This window comes from Hippopotamus amphibius, chromosome 3, assembly GCF_030028045.1.
Source record: "Hippopotamus amphibius kiboko isolate mHipAmp2 chromosome 3, mHipAmp2.hap2, whole genome shotgun sequence".
NCBI lineage: Eukaryota > Metazoa > Chordata > Mammalia > Artiodactyla > Hippopotamidae > Hippopotamus > Hippopotamus amphibius.
In genome coordinates this window covers 89,093,891-89,114,487 of record NC_080188.1, presented here as the reverse complement: position 1 = coordinate 89,114,487, position 20,597 = coordinate 89,093,891, and the positions used below count along the sequence as shown (strand labels likewise).

Sequence of the window (20,597 nt, the reverse complement as noted above, 5' to 3'; positions counted from 1 at the left end):
TAATTTTGTAAACAGCATCTTTGTTGTTGTTTTTCTCTTTCTCAGATTATTTTGGTGCGATTCAGTCCCAGAAGAATGACTAGAACAAGGTTATCCTGAACTTTTTTTTTTTTTTTTTTGCTCTCAAGGGTGCATTTTAACTAGGTCTCTAATAACAATAAAGAAAGGGCAATTATTTTCAGGACATCTCTACCCTTGGAACTGTGTCCAGCTTCGTTTTTTAGAGAATGACAGCCATCTGTGCTTTGCACCAGAGGCAAATGCTCTTGCGTTTGGCAGGGAGAGTGATGCAGGCACCTCAGTAGGTCACCTGATGGCTTTGGCAAGGGTACCTCCATCAGATGTAAGTCTCTTCTAGACCATTACGCCTGCTATTTTCAAGGTAAAAAGATTAACAGATGCACTTGAAAATGTTGCTCTTGACCATCTGGGCTGATCAGTGACATGGAAAAAGTATCCATTTGAGATACAGTCTTTTCCACTTCTCATTGTCTTAAAATCATAAGTGCATTGTGTTGTGTGGACAAAACACAACTGGTAAGTGAGGAAGAGTAATAGTGAAAGCAAGGAGGATGTCACCAATCCTCACAAAAATGTTACCCCAACTAAACAGAGTTTGGTGGGGAAAGGTCTCCTGTTGAGCAGTCAGTTCCTTATGGAGTAAATACAAAGTTTTAGTAAGAGTGTTATAAAATGTTAAAAAGAACATTCACATTACATTGAATCCCTTATGTTTTAAAATAGTGAATTTACGGTGTTTTCATAGTCCCCAGGGAAACTGTGTGGTGTAATGTGGAAATGAACAGGACATTGGTTCACGTGGGATGTACACAGGACTTGAAATCAACGCATTGAGAAATTTTTTAAAAAGAAAGATTATGAAATTGAACTGTTTTGGGATTCCCCTCCCTCCTTTCTGAGATGGATTTCTTCAACTTTGACTTCTGGAATTTTAAATAGCTACTTTCTCTTTTCATACTGACGGTACTAACAGGCATTTAGTCATGTGTTTCATTCAAGTGATTTTTAAGGAGAATTTTAAACTGCAGATGAACTTTTCTTTGATCTTGATTTTGTTACATTAAGTAAGTCATTCGTATTATTAAGTGGTTAAATGTAACACGTCTAAATGAAGTAAAAAGAGTGAACTGTGGTAATTTACTGCTGGGATAACTAAGATGTCAAACGTAGCAAGAGATATGGATTATAGAATAAAATATAAAAGTTTGGTAAATATAATACTTGTAACAGTAAAAAACCTGTAAAATTGAATATATCTTTTCCCTTACAGAAAAGCAGGTTTCAGCCTCTAAATCATTGAGATGCACGTTGCTACTGGAAGGAAACTGCCTACAAATGTAGAACAAGAATCAGGTCGTAATAAGCCACGTATGCCTCCCGTGTTACCCCTGGGAACAGGGGACTTGCAGGTTAAAGCCCAAATAAAGGTTTCAGTGAAAAGGTGGTATCAGTCTTTACAGCCATGAATACTGTTTCACACAACTAGTTATTATGACAGTTACACTAATAGCAGGTGTTCCCTCAGTGTGTGTAACATCTAACACTACTTCAGGTGCTCTACCTGAATTATCTCATTTAATTTTCATAACCAGACAGGACAGGTTCTGCTGTTCCCCAGCTTCGACAAGGCACACGGTTAGGAAGCAGGGGAGCCTGGGTTTCAGTCCAGGCCACTGAAAGCCCACGGACTGGCCACTACTGTCCACTGGCTGCCAGGGCGCCTCATCTCGCCTGAGCTTGGACAGGTAGAATGCAACCGCAGTGGAGTCTCACACACGCTTGTTGCATAGGAACCATCTTCACTCCACAGGGGAGAAAGCTGAGGTCCTGAGATGCCCAGTGAATCAACGGCAAAGCCTGGAAGTGACCCTTGTGATGTCCAGTGATGCCCCGTGATGCTGAGCTGCCACCTGAGGTGACAGCTGGTGTCTCAAAGCACACCCTTCAAGGACAGAGGAGTCGTAACCTTCCGAGGCGTGTGGTGCACCTGTAGATCCGGTCACAAGAACTCGGCGGGATCACCCCCCATGAACAATCAGGGAGGTGACTAACATTCAGCCCCCTACTTGGCTGTTAACAGCTCTGCATCTTTTGCAGTGGCTAGAGGCTGGAAGGGAGATGCCAGCTGTTTGGTTTAGGGCTGTGTGCAGATGGCTGAGGGAGGAGGAACCCAGAAGGCAGGTGAACTCATTCCAGGTGTGGCCCTGCCAGCTCGCGGGGCTCTGCCCAGTAGGCGCCCTTCAGCTGCGCTTCTGCTCTGGAAACCCTGCTCCCTGCCTCTATTTCTCTGCATGGGCGCGCACACGTACACACACACACAAATTTGTTTTGTATATTATTCTAGGGGCTGGGGAGAGCTGTGGGTCTCTAGGAGTTTAGGGGCTCTGTCTGCTGTTTATGTTTAATGCAATGTTATCAAAGTGATTTCAAAATCCCATTCAAATGAAACCATTGATACTATCCCCTGTGGCTATGGTGCTTCAACATTATAAGTGTTTACACGAACAATATTCTATCTTACCCATAATAACTTTGGGAGGATGGTCCCTGAGCAGACAGAACTACGGTCCCTTTGGAAGCTGGCTGGCTTGGCATTGACCTGATGACGGGAAGACCAATGAGTCCTCCAAAGGAGGATTTTAAATTTCCCTTTATGCTCAATCCCTGCCCCTATACCTTACCTGCTTCTCCATGTAACTTGTTCAAAAAGATTGTGTCACCCTATGTACTTTGTTTCCAGAAAGACAACTGTCACTGCATCCAGCCCACGTGCTGGTTTTGTGTCACATGCTCTATTTTCACTCATGCTAACATCCAGTTATACTAAAATCAACACCTGGGAATCCGTGATGTTACAATTACAATAGTGGAGAGTGTTTTTTAGCTCATTTCTCTCATGATCTGAGAACACATACTTACAAAGTCGGCGGGGAGGTGAAGCTTGTAAAGCTGCAGGATGGACTGCAGTAAGCTGGACACCTGACTTGAGACCAGCACGTCCTGGCCGAGTTTCGTGCTGTCCACCGCCTTCCTCTGACTCGTGGCCACCTGGACGCTCCACTTGTCCGTGTCTGCGATGATGCACACGGCCTCGGCGATGGGCTCGTCCAGCACGGGGTGCTGCAGGACAGACACATGGGGTCAACCCCTTGCCATGCTTCTGGGCGACGTTGGAACGTCCAGAAGTTTCCATGTGGCATCAGACTCAGGGGGCAGAGGCGATGGTGGGTGCCCCGGGGGCCCAGAGCTACATGGGGACCCAAACCGGAGTGTCACCAATTGTCATTTTAACATTAACTTGACAAACCTGTGCTCCATCATTATTTTGTTCCTACACCCCAGAGGCACGCTACAAACATCAAATGTTCACAGGCAAGTGAAAAGGCCCTTGTTCTCCCCCATCCCAGGACACTGAAGCCCACTTCCTTTTGGAAGACTGCACTCTCCTTTTACTTTTTATTTTTATTTTTTTTCTTCGCAGCATGTGGGACCTTAGTTCCCCAAACTGGGATCGAACCTGTGCCCCCTGCAGTTGGAAGCTAGGAGTCCTAACCAGTGGCCCGGCAGGGAAGTCCCTGCACCCTCCTTTTAAAATGGAAACTGTCAGAATAATGTATAGGTTTCTACTGCCATTTTTCCCAGCAAAACGTTGGGTAGGGTAACTTAATATTCCCCAAGAGGAATAGCTTTAATCATGAAGCAGTATTTATTCAGGAACTGCGTGCTACACACATAAATCAACTCCAGGACAACTTAAATCAGACTGGGCTTGGGAGCCGAGGCCAAAAGGCACCCGTGTGGCTACTGATGAACGTAATTAAAGTACCGAATCCTCAGCAACTGGGCAGTGATGGATGGAGCAGGTTAACTAGGGAACTGTGCCACGGGGCAAAGAGTGAACAGTGACGCAATTCAGGAAAACGGCCTACAATATGCACATGAAAAGATGCTCAACATCACTAATTATTAGAGAGATGCAAATCAAAATTACAATGAGGTATCACCTCACACGGGTCAGAATGGCCATCAACAAAAAGTCTACAAACAATAAATCCTGGAGAAGGTGTGGAGAAAAGGGAACCTCCTACACTGTTGGCAGGAATGTAAACTGGTGCAGCCTCTACGGAGAACAGTATGGAGGTTCCTTATAAAACTAAAAATAGAGCTACCATATGAGCCTGCAATCCTATTCCTGGTCATGTATCCGGAGAAAACCATAATTCGAAAAGATACATGCATCCCAGTGTTCACTGCAGCACTATTTACAATAGCCAGGACATGGAAGCCACCTAAATGTCCATCAACAGAGGAATGGATAAAGAACAGTGGTACATGTATACAATGGAATATTACTCAGCCATAAAAAAGAACAAAATAACACCATTTGCAGTTGCAGCAACATGGTTGGACCCAGAGATTGTCATACTGAGTGAAGCAAGTCAGTCAGAGAAAGACAAATATATGATATCACTTATATGTGGAATCTAAAAATATGTTACATATGAACCCATTTACAAAACAGAGTCACAGATGTAGAAAACAAACTTATGGTTACCAGGAGGGAAGCGGGGGAGGGATAAATTGGGAAACTGGGATTGACATATACACACTACTATATATAAAACAGATAACCAGTAAAGACCTACTGTATAGCACAAGGCACTCTACTCAATACTCTGTAACAGCCTACATGGAGAAAGAATCTAAAAAAGAGTGGATATAAGTATATGCATAACTGATTCACTTTGCTGTACACCTGAAACTAACACGTTTTAAACAACGGTACTCAAAAAAAAATTTTAAAAAAGGAAAATGGCCTTAAAAGTTGAATTTCTCAAAACTGATCAAAGTATAACTGCTTCACCACCAACTCCTCTGACACGTGTTCAGGATTCCACCCGTGTGCAAATCAGAGGCACAACAGGACTGCCCTCCAGGCCCCAAACTAGGAGAGAGAAGGGGGTGGGCAGGTATGCAGAAAGATGCAGACAGAGAGATGCACCTCGTGGCCAACATCCACGAGCACACCTTTCTGACCCTCAGACACCAAATGAAAATCAGGCCAGGCCTCCTCCTGTCACGTGGTCCCTTCCGTGGCCCTTGGTGGCCCTTCGCCACTTTGGCTGCTGGGCCGAAGTTCCTCGCATGAGGTTCCTCCTAATTCCCCTTTGGAGAATGACCTTTCCTGGATAAATCCTGGAGAGCGCCCTCCCTCCATCACGGGGTGGGAACAGGGCGCAAGCCGGGCCAATCAGACGGCCCCTCCCAGCCACCTCCCTGGAGCAGGCGGCCTCCTGGCCCGCAGCGGCTGGGGCCACCGCGCTCCTGCCCAGCAGCACCCACCACGAGTGCCCGCAGCGATTCTTGGTTCCTGCACTTCCACAGGTGCCTTGCTTCCTGCCCACCCCAAGCCTTGTTCTTCGGTTTGCTCACCATTTCCGAGAGTCTGTACTATCCCTCCAATGAAGTCCCTTCCACTTAAATTAACAAGAGTTGGTTTCTGCCGCTTGCGACCAAGAACCCGCACAGGTACGCAACCTTGCCTCGGGTGACTGAGATTTTTAAGACGTAACACTAGTTAAGATGTTGATGGAAACCCAAGATGTGTGCTGTCACACTGTACTTTCAACAGGTGGTCTGGCTCCCTCATTTGGGGCTTTTTCATTGAGTCTTTGTATTTCTTCTCACAGATGGGGAAGTGATTGGTGAGTTGAATGAGAACTTTGTTGAGACCAACATTTTTTTCCTCTACTATATGCAGGAGGGGACCTTTCAGAGTTTAGAATACTTTTTCCCATTGAAAAGCATAGCAAATCAGGCAAAGTCTAGCGGCCCAACCTTTCTTTAAGCATATGTTCAAATAATCGTAAACGTGAGAAAAAAAAAAGGAATGTGACACAGCAGATTCTTGAGTTAATGAAGCCCAGTCTCCCAAGGATGCTTCTTGTTTTTCAGAGCTGTTAACCTAACAGTCGAAATGCGGACACACACAACGACCCCAAATTCCCACTCTCACCCACCCACGCTCCTACCCTTCTCACACACTCTCCAAAACAGAAAGCAAAGGCAGGGCTGCGATGGCTTCCCTTTACAAGTTCCTGTAAGTTCTTGCTCCATCCGTGTGTCGTAAGTTCACAGCAAGAGGATGATGACTTGTCATCAATGTACCTGGTCCTTATGAGCAAAGGAAATGGAAATCTGGGAATTTAAAAGATTTGTATTTTGAGCTCAAGTTCTTTCAGTGCTTTGCATTTATCAGAAATTCACAACGTGCTGGGTATACTACAGAACAGATCTATACTAAGACCTTACCTTCAGGGGACATGTTCTGAAAGTATATATGTAATCATTAAAGACCGTATGCCAACGTACTTACGAGTGGAATGCGTGCCAATCCCCTTTCACCTGGATTTCAATCACCTCCCTCTATCAAGGTGTGGTAACAGGACCCAAGGCAGGCCAGTCAGATGCTCCTCCCCCAAGGTTTCCCTGTGAGCAGGGGACCAGGAGGCTGAGAAGGGTTGCTGTAAAAATTTAGCTCTTGTTGGATTAATTATTTGCAGTAGACAATTTGGGCCCTGGTGTCCAACTCAATGCAATTTCCTAAATGATCTCCCTAGCATCACGGCAGAGAAGGGAGGAGTGCGTTGACCCAAGGAAAGCACACGGACAGCAGGTTACACGGCACCACCAGCACCGCGGACAGCCACACACAGAGCTCCACCTCCAGAAGTGAGCCGCTGGCAAGGTGGCAGCGAGGCTCATTCGGGAGGAGGTGATGGGTAGAAGGCTGTCTAGGTACCAGTGACCCCAGGAGGCTGAGGACCCAAGAGAGGCAATAGCAGAAGAGCAACAGAGGAGTTGGCTCAATTACTTTAAAAGGAAGAACGGAATGGGTCAGAGAAGTGTAAAAGGAAAGTGAACACGAGCCATTTTTAAATCACTGGTGGAAACCTGAGCACAGACTAAAGAGGGCTGGGTCCGAGGGTTGGGACAGACAGAAGTCGAGAGCCCCTCCCCTGAAGGAGGGCTTACTCCTCTCTCTCTGGACTCTCAGCCGCTAGCACAGGACTAGGCCCTGGAGAAATGGGACAAACTTAAGATGGACCAGGTCAAGCATAGCAGTGACAGGGCAGGGAAGCACATGCAGCCCCCAAAACAGCACGGTACCGCTGACTGTCACGCGTGCAGGCTCCAGGGACACAGAGAACCACGGAGCGCTGTCAGGAGAGCACCTTACAAAGGCCATTGTACAGGGAATGCTATTCAATACCCTGTGACAAACCATAATGGAGAAGAACACGAAAAAGAATATATATACGGATAACTGAGTCACTTTGCTATACAGCAGAAATTAACACAACGTAAATCAACTACACTTCAATGAAAATAAAAAAAAGAATCACACATCCTCAGACTACTAAATATCTAACAAGCAATTCCCTGAATACATCCAGTAGGCACCCCAATTGCCTCCATTCAACGACACCATTTAGTATTCACTTATTTATCGAAGAATAAACATTTTTTAAAGAAAGATGCAAATACAGGGAAATGTAAATAGTCAAGGAAAAGAAATGAATCCTGGAGAGAGATAAAAAATGGCGTCAGCAACTATGTTAAGTTATAACCTAAGGGGCACCAGGGTGACTGGCTGCCCAGCTCTGATCTGGTCTAAACTTCCCCAAGGTTCCAGAACTGAAGCTTAAGTTCTGGTGACTCTGGACATTTTTGATGTGTATTTTTCCAAATGGAAACACAACCCCACTAAAGACAGGGCAGTTTAATCGTATTATGGTTTGGCTTGTTAGTCAATGTCTAAGCTTTTAGAACTGAAAGAACTGCCAGATCCAGAAAACCACGCCTGGATTATCACAGGAACATTCACCCACACATGTCCTCTGCCTTGCCTGGTATTCAACTGAAAATTCCTCTCAGCAAGGGTCTACTTTCCAGGCATATAGAGAACCACAATAAAGGAAATACTGAATTAAGTGATGCTTCTTTTTATTACTCTTTCTTATGAGCCATAACTTAATTGTGGAAGTAATTAATAGTGAGATCTGTCAGGTACGTTTCTTAAGTTCACAATTTTATCAAGTTCACATACAACCCAGGGCACACACAAATACACACACTTACCAGCAACAATATACATGGAGCAGTGATTTTGAGAAATTAAGTACTTTAACAAATGCTGTAAAACATAAGACTGAACAATTCAAACACCTACTAGAAGCTGGATCCCTCCAGCTCCATCCTTAGGGCTTGGTGATCTGATATCTCTCCAAGGAGCCAAGGCTCTGAAGTCAGGCAGGTCTGGGCTTGAATGTCACTCTGTCACTCACTAGCCATGGGGCCTCAGTGACCCCTCACTGCAGCCTCAGTGTCTACATCTGCAAAGTGTGATTGTACTCAGTTCAGAGTGTCTGTGAGAGAAGTGAGCATGGAATACGAAGTGTAGGGTCTACTGCTCATTGGGTGTGTTCCCTTTGCTTCCCTACAGCACCCCTCCCTGTAACCACGTCCCCAAACCCTCACAGCACCATGTCCCTCACCATCCCAGAGACCTACTCCAGCACGGACCCCCCACAACACTTAGGGTCAAACCTGTTTCCAGCCTTGCAGCCCCCCTTAGTCTGCACACACTCCCCTCCAGGGCACTCTCAGAAGAACCCCTGCTCCGGGCAGGGAGGTTGCTATGCCCAGAATGTTTTCTGGGCTCCCTGCTAAATCTTCCAGTTCTTCAGGGACCCAGCCTGGGTCCTGCCTCCCCCGCACGCCACAACGAGACTCCCCATGTCCACTGCCTGGCACTGAATCACACTGTCTTAACTTGCTCTCCATTTCACATCTGCTTGTCTACTCAGTGATTTCATAAGTAACTCAAGGAGAGAAATCACATTTTTCTTCCGTAGCCTCGGAAATGAGCAAAACAAAATGCCAGGCATGTGCTAAATATCTAACGCATGCCAGCTCCGTTGAACAATTCTCCAATCCAGTTCCTAATAAGTCATCCACACAACTATTAACATATTTCTTTTCTATGTATCGCATTTAAATGACTAATGTTTCACATGGTTACCTAGTTCTTTTTTTAAAACTTTTTAATGAAATATAGTTGATTTATAATGTTGTGTTAGTTTCAGGCATACAGTAAAGTGCTTCAGTTATACAGATATATATATAAGTATTCTTTTTTTTTTTTTACATTCTCTCCCATTATAGGTTATTACAAGATACTGAGTATAGTCCCCTGTAGGTTTTATGCTGGTTATTTTATATACAGTGGTGTGTATCTGTTAATCCTAAATTCCTAATCTATCCCTCCTCCCTCTCCCCTTTGGTATCCCTAAATTTGTTTTCTACGTCTATGAGTCTACTTCTGTTTTGTAAGTAAGTTCACTTGTCTCCTTTTAAAAAATTCCTCATATAAGCAATATATATGATATTTGTCTTTCTCTGTCTGACTTACTTCGCTTAATATGATAATCTGTAGGTCCAGCCGTGTTGCTGCAAATGGCATTATTTCATTTTTGAATGGCTGAGTAATATTGCGTCGTATCTATGTGCCACATCTTCTTTATCCACTCCTCTGTCGATGGACACTTAGGTTGCTCCCACGTCTTGGCTATCGTAAATAGTGCTGCACATGGGGGTGCACGTATCTTTTCAAATTATGTTTGTCTCTGGATATATGCCCAGGAATGGTATTGCTGGATCATATAGTAACTCCATTTTAGTTTTTTTAAGGAAGCTCCATACTGTTTCCCGTAGTGGCTATGGCAATTTACGTTCCCACCAACAGTGTAGGAGGGTTCCCTTTTCTCCACACCCTTTCCAGCATTTGTTATTTGTAGACTTTTTGATGAGGGCCATTCTGACCTGTGTGAGGGGATTTCTCATTGTAGTTCTGATTTGCATTTCTCTAATAATTAGCAATGTTGAGCATCTTTTCATGTGCCTCTTGGCCATGTGTATGTCTTCTTTGGAGAAATGTCTATTTAGGTCTTCTGCCCATTTTTTGATTGGGTTGAAGTTACCTATTTCTAACCCAAGAGTAGGAAAAACCACCTCCCACGTATGCTTCCTTTAACTACTTATGAGTTCATTAAACTATTCTTCCCGCTGGTGCCCGGACCAGTCCTGCTCTACATAAAGGAACGTGAGGACAAAAAAAAAAAAAAAACAAAAAAAACCACAAGAGCTCATGAAATACCTTGGTATGTCAGAAAGAGGATCTTAGGAACTCATTCAAGTACTTCTGACTTGTAGCTCAATAAGCCTGCCAAGCCCTCTACTTTGAAACCCTAGGACCTTGTCAGGGTGGAAAGTCCTTGGAAGACAAGATTGCAACAAGTGAGAATGCCACTTGCAACACAACGTCAAGAGGAGAAAACACAGTCACTTCTATTATGACTTAGCTTAGAAACTTCCCATCTTTATGCTGCTGGCATTGCCCAATACATACTCTAAACCGACCCTTCGTGAATCCTCAAAGATGCCAGCCCACACGTGTATCGCAGGTAACAGGCGTGCAGATGAATGTCTGTACTCATAACCAGCTTTAGACTCTGCACACTGCGTACAACAGACAGGAGCTCCTGTGGCGGCAAAGCTGGCTCTGCCTGTGGTTAGTCTGCAGTCCTTGGGAAAGCCCGGCATCCCTGCCCCACCACCTGGCCTCGTCGCCCTCTCTCTGCTCATCCCCACTGCAGATGTCACCTCCTCCAGGAAGCCCTCTATGCTGTCCTGTGCCTCTCCCCTGCAGTGGGCTCTGCTTGCACTGCTTATGTCTTTAAACCACCTGTTGGATTTCAGTCTCTTGAAGGACAGGTCCTCCTCTCTGGGGGCTGACAAGTTCCCTTTGTCTTTTGACGTCCTGCAGCTCAGTGTGGGTTTGGTTATATCTACCCTACTTGGTAGTCAGTGGGCTCATTTCATCTGAAAGATCGCAACCATTCTTTCTTCAAAACACTGTTTCTCTTTCCAGCCTTCTGTATACACTATAAAACCTTCTCATTCAAGCTGCCACATCTCTTACCTGCTCTTTCACATTTTTTCATGTACTTTTGTCTCAGAGCTACAGTCAGAGGTAGTTCTGTATCTAGTCACTCTTTCACAAACTCTAATCATCTCTGGCTGTATTTAATCTGCTCTTTAACTGCCCCCTGAGGTTTAAGTTCCATGACAGCATTTTTCCATTTTAGTAGCTCTCTTTGGTTCTCTTACAAATCTTAATCGTCGTGTATCATATTAGACCATCTTTTTAAGGTTCCAATTCCTTCTTTTTTTTATCACTGTAACTGTTTTAAATGTAGCTACTCAAGAGTTACTCCAGACTGTTCGAGAAGGGCTAACACCCCTGACTGTACTGCTCCCTCTCCCTCAACCTGACCACAAGCCCATCCTGCTGGAGTTGTTTTGTTTTATGTGCTATATGTGTCTCCTGGAAACAGGCTCCATGTCCGTCTCTAAAGGCTTCGGAGTTGTGATGAGAAGAAGGAGAGAGAATCAGTCATTCTGGACCATGGCACTGCTGAGGGGGTCCTGGGAGGTGGAGGCTTGGGGAAGACCACAGGCATCATGAAGACGTCGGGACCTGGGGCAGCGGGAGGAAGGGAGGGTGCAGTGGGGGGTCGAAGGGGGTACAGAGGAAGCACCTGACCTTCTGTGTCTGTGCCTGCAGCCTTGCGGACACGGCGCAGCCTTTGGGATGCCTTAAATGTCGGGCCAGTCACTTGCTGAGGGAGGAAAGAGTTTAGATTTGAGATGAGGTGCTCAAGGTCAAAAAGGGTCATCAGAATAAAGTTATGGGAGGATGTGCAAGATGCCAAAATATAACGTAAGAAGGTTGGTACATAGATTTTTCTGCAGAGGATGGCACAGATGTCCAAATGTTTTGCATATAATGAAAAAAATTGGGGAAAACATCAAAATTAGCCATGTGCCTAATATTTACAAGATGCAAGAGAAATGATGCCTTTGAGATGTATAATACGTATTTTATTCTCCTTTAGGTAAAGAAAAAGAGCACAGAGGGCCCCAGGCAGCACGTCCAAACACAGGACTCTTCCCCTTTAAGCATTAAAGGCAGACTCTGCCACTTCTCTCTGCTTTAGAAAGAGGGTCACAGTCAGGAGCGCAGCTTCACCTGCAGAAACACACACGCTCCTCCACCCAGTGCTGGGGACCGCACAGTGTCCCTGGGCATCTGGCCAGGAGCTGGAGAGACAGGCACCCGCATGCCTGGCGGGAGAAAGGCGCTGGAGGTGGTACCAAGTGCCACGTGCAAAGGGCCTGGGGCAGTTTCAGAGAAGGGGCAACTGTGGAGCGGGGTCTGCAAAAGGCACAGAAGTTGGTTCAACAGTGCCTGAGGCAGAGGGAGCAATGCGTACATCAAGGAGGTGAGAGAGAGGACAGGCGTTAAAAGGCTGGCAGACAGTGTGACCGAGCCACAGAGGAGAGCAGGGCTGTGTGTGCATGTGTGTGTGTGTGTGTGTGTGTGTGTGTGTGTGTATCTGAAAGACAGACAAGGGGCAATTCCAGTCAAGGAGGCTAGATTTCACTCTGTAAAGAAATGAGTCCCTATGAGGACAGAAGAATAACCGACTGAATCCATGTTTGACAAGGAGTCCTCCGTGGCCGTGTGCAAGGTGACTGCACGCAGGTCCTGGCTGCAAGGTGCAGGGGAGGGCACCACCACGATTTCAGACTGGAATTGGCAACACCTAGAAATTGGCAGCTTTTTCAAATATTTTTAAAAACACAATGTGCAGCAAGAAATACGTTTTAACATCATAACCCAGTGTGCGTGCTTATACGTGTGCATCCACACATACACGTGTGTACATGTACACACACACACACACCCCCCCCCAACAGTGAGACAGTGCTGAAGACCCACGGCCCGCCACGCTCACCATCCCACATGGGAGAGGGAGGTGACCAGAGGTGTTCTGTCTCACACAGCAGGTCTGTCCTGCTTGGGTGTTGCCTCCACAATGCTACTGATGGAAGGTTGCTGCTGACTCCAGGCCACCCCAGTGCTGTGTCACTAAAGTGATGCTTTATCAGTCGCTGTGACTTGTTGTCCTTTTGTAGCCTCCCTGGCCGACTGCACTGCACGGCGCAATTAGGTATTTCCGGCACACATCCCAACCAAGCCTTTAGCAAAGCTCCTTATCTGCACTACTGATTTCTGCATAGATATTTCTGGAGTCAATCTGTTGCTACTCTTAAAATGAAATGAGTCTGCCACAGCCAACTGTTACTTCGTTTTATAGAGGATTCTGAAGATGCCTGAAGCCCTGGAACATAGTTTTTTTTTTTAAAAGAAGCACTGACACATGATGTTAATTTTGGTCTCCATGACCCAACCCTGCAGAGCTGGAGTGGCCTGGCCTGAGCCGCGTGAAGTCGCCGGCGGAGGCAAAGTGGCTGCCGTTAGCACTGAATGAGTGTGTTCTGCTCTGTTCCATCACCCCCAGCAGGAGCATCTTGGGAAACTCATTTACAGAGCACGCTCATGGGTGTCATTTTAACAGCTACCGTTTATCAGGTGTTCAGGAACGTGCCAGGCGCTGTGCTCCACACTGGCTATGCCTCATCTCACCAGCGTCCACCAGATCTCTAAGTGCTGTCACTTTCTAGAAGATGCAACTGATGTTTAGAAGATTAAAGAAACCTGCCCAAGGCACGAAGCCATGAGGGGTGGGTAAGCCATGAATCAAACTCAGGTGTGTCTGCCTTTAGATGCTGAACTCTTAACTGCTGGGTTAGATTTTACCCTGTTCCTCTAATTACATTTTTCTAAGGCTTAGCGGAGCCAACGGATTTACCTGACGACCAGTGAACGAGTGGTAACACCAAGGCCTCGGTGTCAACTTGGTCTCCTCCACCACCTCCACTGCCCCGTAACTTAACACCTGCCCTGGCCCTGGTCAGTAGTACCCACAGGGAGACAAGACACAGGAGAAAACAAGAAGAGAGGATAAGCTCCTTGAGGGTCACAGGTACAGAGTGAAGCTGGCTCTCTTGCCCTCTTTCTCTCACTTCACCACTTAAAGTCAAAAGGAAAACAGAAGAAAGAATGCACATTTAGATGCAGCAGGCAAAAAAAAGAAACTAAATATGACTTCAGCCTAATTCAAAGCAGCTGTATAATCTATACGTTAAGAGGCAGAGAAACAGTTCAAATGACGGAACAGAGGTAGTATGTGGATTAAACAAGAACATGTGTTTAAACATTTAAAGACCATCAGAATCTTACCATGTGGAAGCTAGTAATAAAAATCAAAATGAATGAAATAAAGTTAATACATCTTTCTTTCATAAGAGACTAGGTAAGGAGATGCACAAAAAGAAATTCTTAGTATTGGAAGCTCCAGATGCAATGCCTCAGTGAGAGAAGAAACTCCACAAACGGGTCCGCCAAGGTTACAAAAGCATGCATTTACATAAGACAGATGTTACAATCCAATCATACACAGGCCTAGAAGACAGATTAATATCTTAAATCAATTACTTTTAAACAGTTATTAAAAATCCTTCTCTAAAAACAATTATGAATCTCAAAGCTGAAGTCTGGCATGAACACTAGACATTAACATCCAAAACTCAGGTTTCTGAAAGCAAATTATGATAAAGCAATTTACCCTGAGCGCCTCTTCCTCAACAAGCTATTATTTCAGCCCTAACTCTGCTCGTGTACTTGTTCCTGGATCTTTGCTTCTTTCTCTGGCAACACACTCAAGAATTTAAATAATTACTAGGCTTTATGGAGCACTAAATTCAATATAATGTCCCCTCCAAACCTCCTAATTTATTTTTCAACACATATTTGTCAGTGGCAGTTCTTATTTAAGTGCTGCTACAGAGCAGGGTCCCAGTCTGAGAAGCAGTTTAAATGGAACACTTACTTCAAAAGCAAAATTCGTTGTGAGCAATATGCCAAGTGAAATCAGAACTCCACGAATGCTAATTGGATGCATTCTGAATGTATTAAACTTCTGAAGATATGTTTATGACCCTTCACAATTTCCTATTAACACCCATGCCGACTGCAAGGGGGGGTGGTGTTCGCACAATTTGACACAATATAGGTTATTACGCTTAATAACTTTTCATCTCTCAGGCTGACTGCACAGTCCACAGAGATGAGAACAGCTGCAGTGTGAAAACACTACTTCTGAAAGGAAGAGAAAATGAGAGATGAAAAGTCTTTAAGAGTACACACAGAGGAAACACGGTTTTGTTTATCTAAATATAAGAATTATAGAGCTAGGCGGTCACCATGAAAACCTGATCTACAAACATCTGAACGTGTCAGCCATGGAAAACATAAAAAGCCTCATGAATGGTTTTGCAGATAATAAGGTGAAGGCGGGCTATCCGTCAATAGCTACACCTCCACAGCGGTGGTGCGTGGGTCTAGGGCATTCGGATGACGCCCCGTTGGCAGGATCGGTGGGTGAGGACAGCCCTGGCATCTGTCAGAGCAGGACACAGGGCTCCGTGGAGAAGGGTCCGGTGGGCAGTGCCAGTGCTCTTACAGATCAACCCGACACAGAGCGGGAGTCAAAACCCCACAGGTGTTGTGTTTGTGATTATAAACACGAGGTGCTGCCAGCAAAGGAAAGGAGGGCCTCTAATTAAAGGGGGGCCTTAACGCTCCGGGCGGCCACTAGACATATGTGTGGCTCTAGAACCACTGAGGCTCCACACATGGTTCAGCCGCCCACAAACAGCATCGTCCAAGGAGGGCATCTCCCTTCTCTGAGGTCACTGACGTGCGGGCCTCTGAGACGACAGACAAGGACACAGTGCTCGTGTCGACTAGCAACCTAGTGTATTTCAAGTCACAGCTTCCTTCCAGGGCCGGCCGGCGGAGGGTGACCCCCGAGGATGAAGCAGGGTGGGTCAGCATCACTGAGTCGGCGCCCACACTGGGCCGGCCCCCCAGCCTCAGGCCGCCCCCCGCCCCCCATCTCCCTCCCTTCCCGTTCAGGGGGGTGAGCACATCTGCTGCACCACCGGGCTTTTCTTCCCATTTCACACCAACACCTCCAGCCTGCTTGGCCTGTGCCTGCCGGATGTTTGGTCTTCACAGAGGAGAAGCTCAAGGCCAAAGACAGCACGCACTGCCTTCTGTTCTCCAAAAGTACTTGTTGGGCAAGGAGGTAGGTAGCTAACCAAATTACAATTTTCCTAATGCGATGAGGACTTTCCCTATTGCTCAAGACACAATACGTTTCCAATGCAAAACAGCTATTTTTGCACATCTGCCCAATAGCGGCTCAATTAAAAACAGGCCTGTCAGATCGACACTGTCTCCTTTGCTGCTCAGTTCCTGTCATGCTGCAGACCGTGGAGAAGCACTCAGCCGCAGCCACAAGGCAATTTTCCAGTAAGACTTGTTAATCTTTACAGAGTCATCCTCAAGCGCCATCAAAGCGAACTTAATGACAAATCAGTTAAAATAAATGACTTCTAGGAACTTGTAAGGATCGGCTAAAAAGCAAACCATATGTGACATCTCTTTGGTCCTCCCCATGACGGCACATAATTGTCACCATCTGTGCTGATTGTTCTGTCTGCCCCGCCCACCTGCCTCCAGATCCACCCTTTGCCCTCCCCCGCGCAGCACAGGGGAGGGCAAAGGGTGACCTCTGTGGGCCGCGGGACCGTATCTGCATCAGCTACGACCTTGGTCAGCTACGACCTTGGTTTGTGGCTTCCTGCTGGGCTCAGCCAACGCGAGGCACCGTGAGAGCTCAGAGGCTGGAGGAGAGAGATGCCAGGGTCCCCCGGCCCCTGCTGTGCTCCTGCAGCCAGGCAGCCCCTCTTCCTCCCCTCGCTGCTGCACCCTGGTGTGTGCACAGCCTCCAGCTGCCACTAATCCCTGGGTGCCTCACCACCCTCGCTGGCTCCCCACCACCCTGCCTGCATCTCCAGCAGCAAGCCCTTGACTGCACCTGCTGCTGACCACGCCCCTGGCCAACCCCCGGTCAGCATCCCGAGGCTCCGAGCTGGGATCGCTCACCTGGACCGTGTAGACCAGGTCGGCCGCCAGGCACTGCTTCAGCTTCTCATCGCTGCTGGTCCCGTGAAGCACCAGGTCTGGCATGTACGTGGGGCAGTAACCCGCCAGGAGGGAACGGCCAAAGTTTCTCACGCTGGGGTTGCTGATGCTCTGAGACCTAAAACAATACCGGCCATCAGAACACACGACGAAAACGTGCTCCCTTTGCGCGCGGCAGGTGGAACACACCCCAGCGACACAGGCGAGGAAAACAGATCCAGGGTGGCTCATATCTTGAATCCTCCAAGAAGCAGATCACTGGTGTGGGAAAAGGAAGGAGCTGAAGGGAAAAAAATTTTCCTAAAGGGTGAGAGCAGGAAAAAAAAAGGTATTCTGGTGGCTGCTTGTGCATCTGTTCCTGTGCCTCAAACAGAACATCCTCCAGGCACTGTGTCCAGAGAGAAAAAAGAGAAAGTCTGCGAGGGGGTCTCGGTGAAGTCTGGCTTGAGGAACTCGACACACCTGCACAAGCTGCTGCCAGGGCAGCAGAGGGATGGAAGAAACATCTAGTTACTGCTTTACAGACCAAATCATCCACTGATGGAGCATTAGAAGAGCTGCCACTTCCCAACCACGTCAAGCTGCTCTGACCAGCAGGAGAGAACCACGCGGATGTAACCCAACACAACCTCTGAGGCTGGACATCTGTGGCCACACATCTTCCGCAGGGATGATGGAAGGTGACACCCCTGCTCCTCACCGCCACTGCATCTCTTAGCATCCCCCAATGTCCCCAGAGCTGCAAAGGCCCCGCCACCTCCTGGCTCAGTGCCTTGGCTGCCCCGAGCTGGATAGCCCTGGAGGCAGGGCAGGCAGGTCTGATGACACTAATACTTGGAGAAAATAACCCTGCCGGGTAACAGCCCACAGCAGCGGAGTGACCTCATCTGAAGGGCTCCCTCTGTCCCCCGCCGGCCTTACCTGGGAAGTGGCAGCTCCACCTCCAGCAGCCCTTCTGTCCGGTCATAGTCCCCGTCATGGTCACGCCCGGGACCCAGGTCCGGCGAGGCTGCCGCACACCCGTCGTCGTCACTGTCCCCGAGGGCGCTGTCCAAGCTCTCGTTCCTGCGGAGGCCTCCTTCCCCGCGGGACACGGCGACCGCGCTCCCGCCCGGTGCAGGCCCGTCGGCGTCCTTCCCGCGCCGACCCCGGGGTCTCCCCGGTGCGCACAGGGTGGCAGGTGCGCCGGAAGGCTCCGCGGCCGCTTCGGTCCTGACGCCCTGCGCCCCGGCAGATCCCCCGGGGGACAGGGAGCACCCGGGAGCACGCCGGTCCTGGGCCTCCTGGGCCTCCCGGGCCGCGTCGGCAGCCGCCCCGGGCCCCCGAGCCGGCTCCGCACACCTGCAGGCCCACAGCCGCTCCTCCATCGCTTTGGTGCGACTTTCCAAGTCCGACTCCGGAGACACAGAGCTCCCGATGTGGAAGGTGACCTTCTCCCAGGGCGGCCTGTCCCTGGGGCGCCCGTCGGGGCACGGCCTAGCCGCCGAGCGGTCAAGCAGCTTCCTGGGCATCTCCCCTCCCGACCCCTCCTCGCCGACCGGGGGGCGCGGCTCCAGGGCTGGGCCCGCACCCGTGCAGCCGGAGAGCCTCGCCGAGCCGCCTTGCGTGGTCTCCTTCGTACTCTCCTCGTCCCCGCACGACGCGCCCCGAGGTCTCCGGGTCCCGTGGGCCGTGGGGCTCTGCTCGGGCCCCCGGCCTCCTTGTTCGGCGAACTGGGGGCACGGGTCTTTGGTGTCAGTGTCCGTCGGGGCCCCGGGCAGCCCCTCGGCCTCCGACGCGGGCAAGGTGGGCGGCAGGAGCGCAGGCTCGCTCCTCACGGTGACCACCACGTACTCGGACTCCTCCACCTCGCCCCTCTCCAGGGCCGTGGTGATGCTGCTCCCGGCTAGCACCTGCTCGTCCGGCCCGCGGCCCCCGCTCCACGTCAGCTGGTTCTCCTGCAGCTCCGAGCACCGCAGGAAGTAGGTCAGGACGTACAGAATGCGCTGCACCAAATCCTTCTGCTTCCCCAGCACCACTGTGCGGGCCAGCCGCACCGGAGAGCCGATGGCTCCGTAAAGGTCGCCTAGAGGCAAAGTGGACACAAAGACATCTGGGTGAGCGTGTCAAGGGTATGTCAGCCCGAATAGGAGAAAAAGAGATGACTTGTTCCCAGACTGGAACCGTTTCTCCACGCACCCGATTGTGGCACAGAGGGAATTCCTAGAACGACCATCTTTTAGTTTCCCTCTACAACGGAAATTCTGCCTGTAAGACCTTCCCGGAGCAGCCCGGCTCTGGGTGCTCAGGTGCAGTGCCTGCGTATGCCCGGTGCAGTGCACTGAGGGTGCGGTGCCGGGATATAGGGGGTGCAGTGCACAGAGGATGCAGTGCCGGTGCACAGAGGATGCGGTGCCGGTGTACAGGGGGTGCAGTGCCGTGTCCGCAGTTCCTCACAGTGCTTGCTGGGTCTTCCCATGCAGCTCGGTGGGCCAGTGGGCTCCCATCTCCCCAACGTAAGGCTAAAGCCAGAGTCCTGAATATGTAACCAAACCAAATAATTTATCTTGGAAACTAGAATGATGAGATCTTTGTGAAGAATCCCAGGACAACAGGCCTTGGGGTGAAATCCAAATTCCAGGATCTCTGAACAGAAGTGCAATGAATCACTTCAAAATGCTTAATGAAATGGTCCACTTCATACACACAGGCACCAAGTAGAATCAATTTGATTAACAAGAAGAAAATCACTTGCTCATGAATAATGAATCTGAGAGGACGGAACAGAAAGGGGAGAGATGATAACCCCTTGCAGTTCTGATGGATATGCGTATATGTATAACTGAATCACGGTGCTGTACACTTGAAACTAATACAATATTGTAAATCAACTATACGCCAATATAAAATAAAAACCAGAAAAAAAAAAGGGAGTGAGAGTGAGGAGGCCTCAGAAATGGTCAACATGGCACATAAACCCAGAAACCCAGAGGGTGAGGTGGGTATGGAGAGGGAGGGGCTGGGAAAGCAGGAGACGGGAGCAGCTCGCCTCCTACAGGGCTGCTGACTCCTGTTTTCATTCTAACAAACGTGTCCACACGATGAGATCTGACCTCTGCTTCCCTAATCCTACAGGTTGTCATTCATTGTGTCTTTATCATCATTTAGTTCAACTCTCTAATTTCTCTTGTTTGGCTTGTCAGTGATTTTAATATGGTTATTTAATTTCTGAGCAGGTGAGAATTTTCTCATTTTTTTCTTCATTGCTTTGTAGTCTAATTCCACTCCATTCTGAAAAATACAACTTAAACTTTTGGAGGAAAAACAATGAAGATGATATCTCAGACTTAACTTACATTAATTTAAATCAATGATCCCAAACCATTTTTGAGGGGAAAAGCTACTTTTCATGTCCACAAATCCTGGAGGTCGTGAGAGCCAAAAAGAGACCCACATGGACCTCGTTCCATCAGTGGTGAGAGATGGAGATTTTCAAACTGTGCAAACCCACCCC

At 48.2% G+C, this 20,597-nt stretch overlaps 1 protein-coding gene across 2 annotated transcripts in view; it reads right to left on the bottom strand.

Annotated features, from left to right (window-relative positions):
* Positions 1-20,597, bottom strand: part of FNIP2 (folliculin interacting protein 2) — a 122,959-nt gene that overhangs the window by 6,188 nt on the left and 96,174 nt on the right. For both annotated transcript variants that reach the window (XM_057726154.1, XM_057726155.1), the window contains 3 exons: positions 18,026-19,169; positions 17,066-17,222; positions 2,941-3,141 (listed from right to left, as the gene is read on the bottom strand). In XM_057726154.1, coding sequence (XP_057582137.1) covers positions 2,941-3,141; positions 17,066-17,222; positions 18,026-19,169 — 1,502 coding nt within the window. The remainder of the gene's footprint in view (positions 1-2,940; positions 3,142-17,065; positions 17,223-18,025; positions 19,170-20,597) is intronic.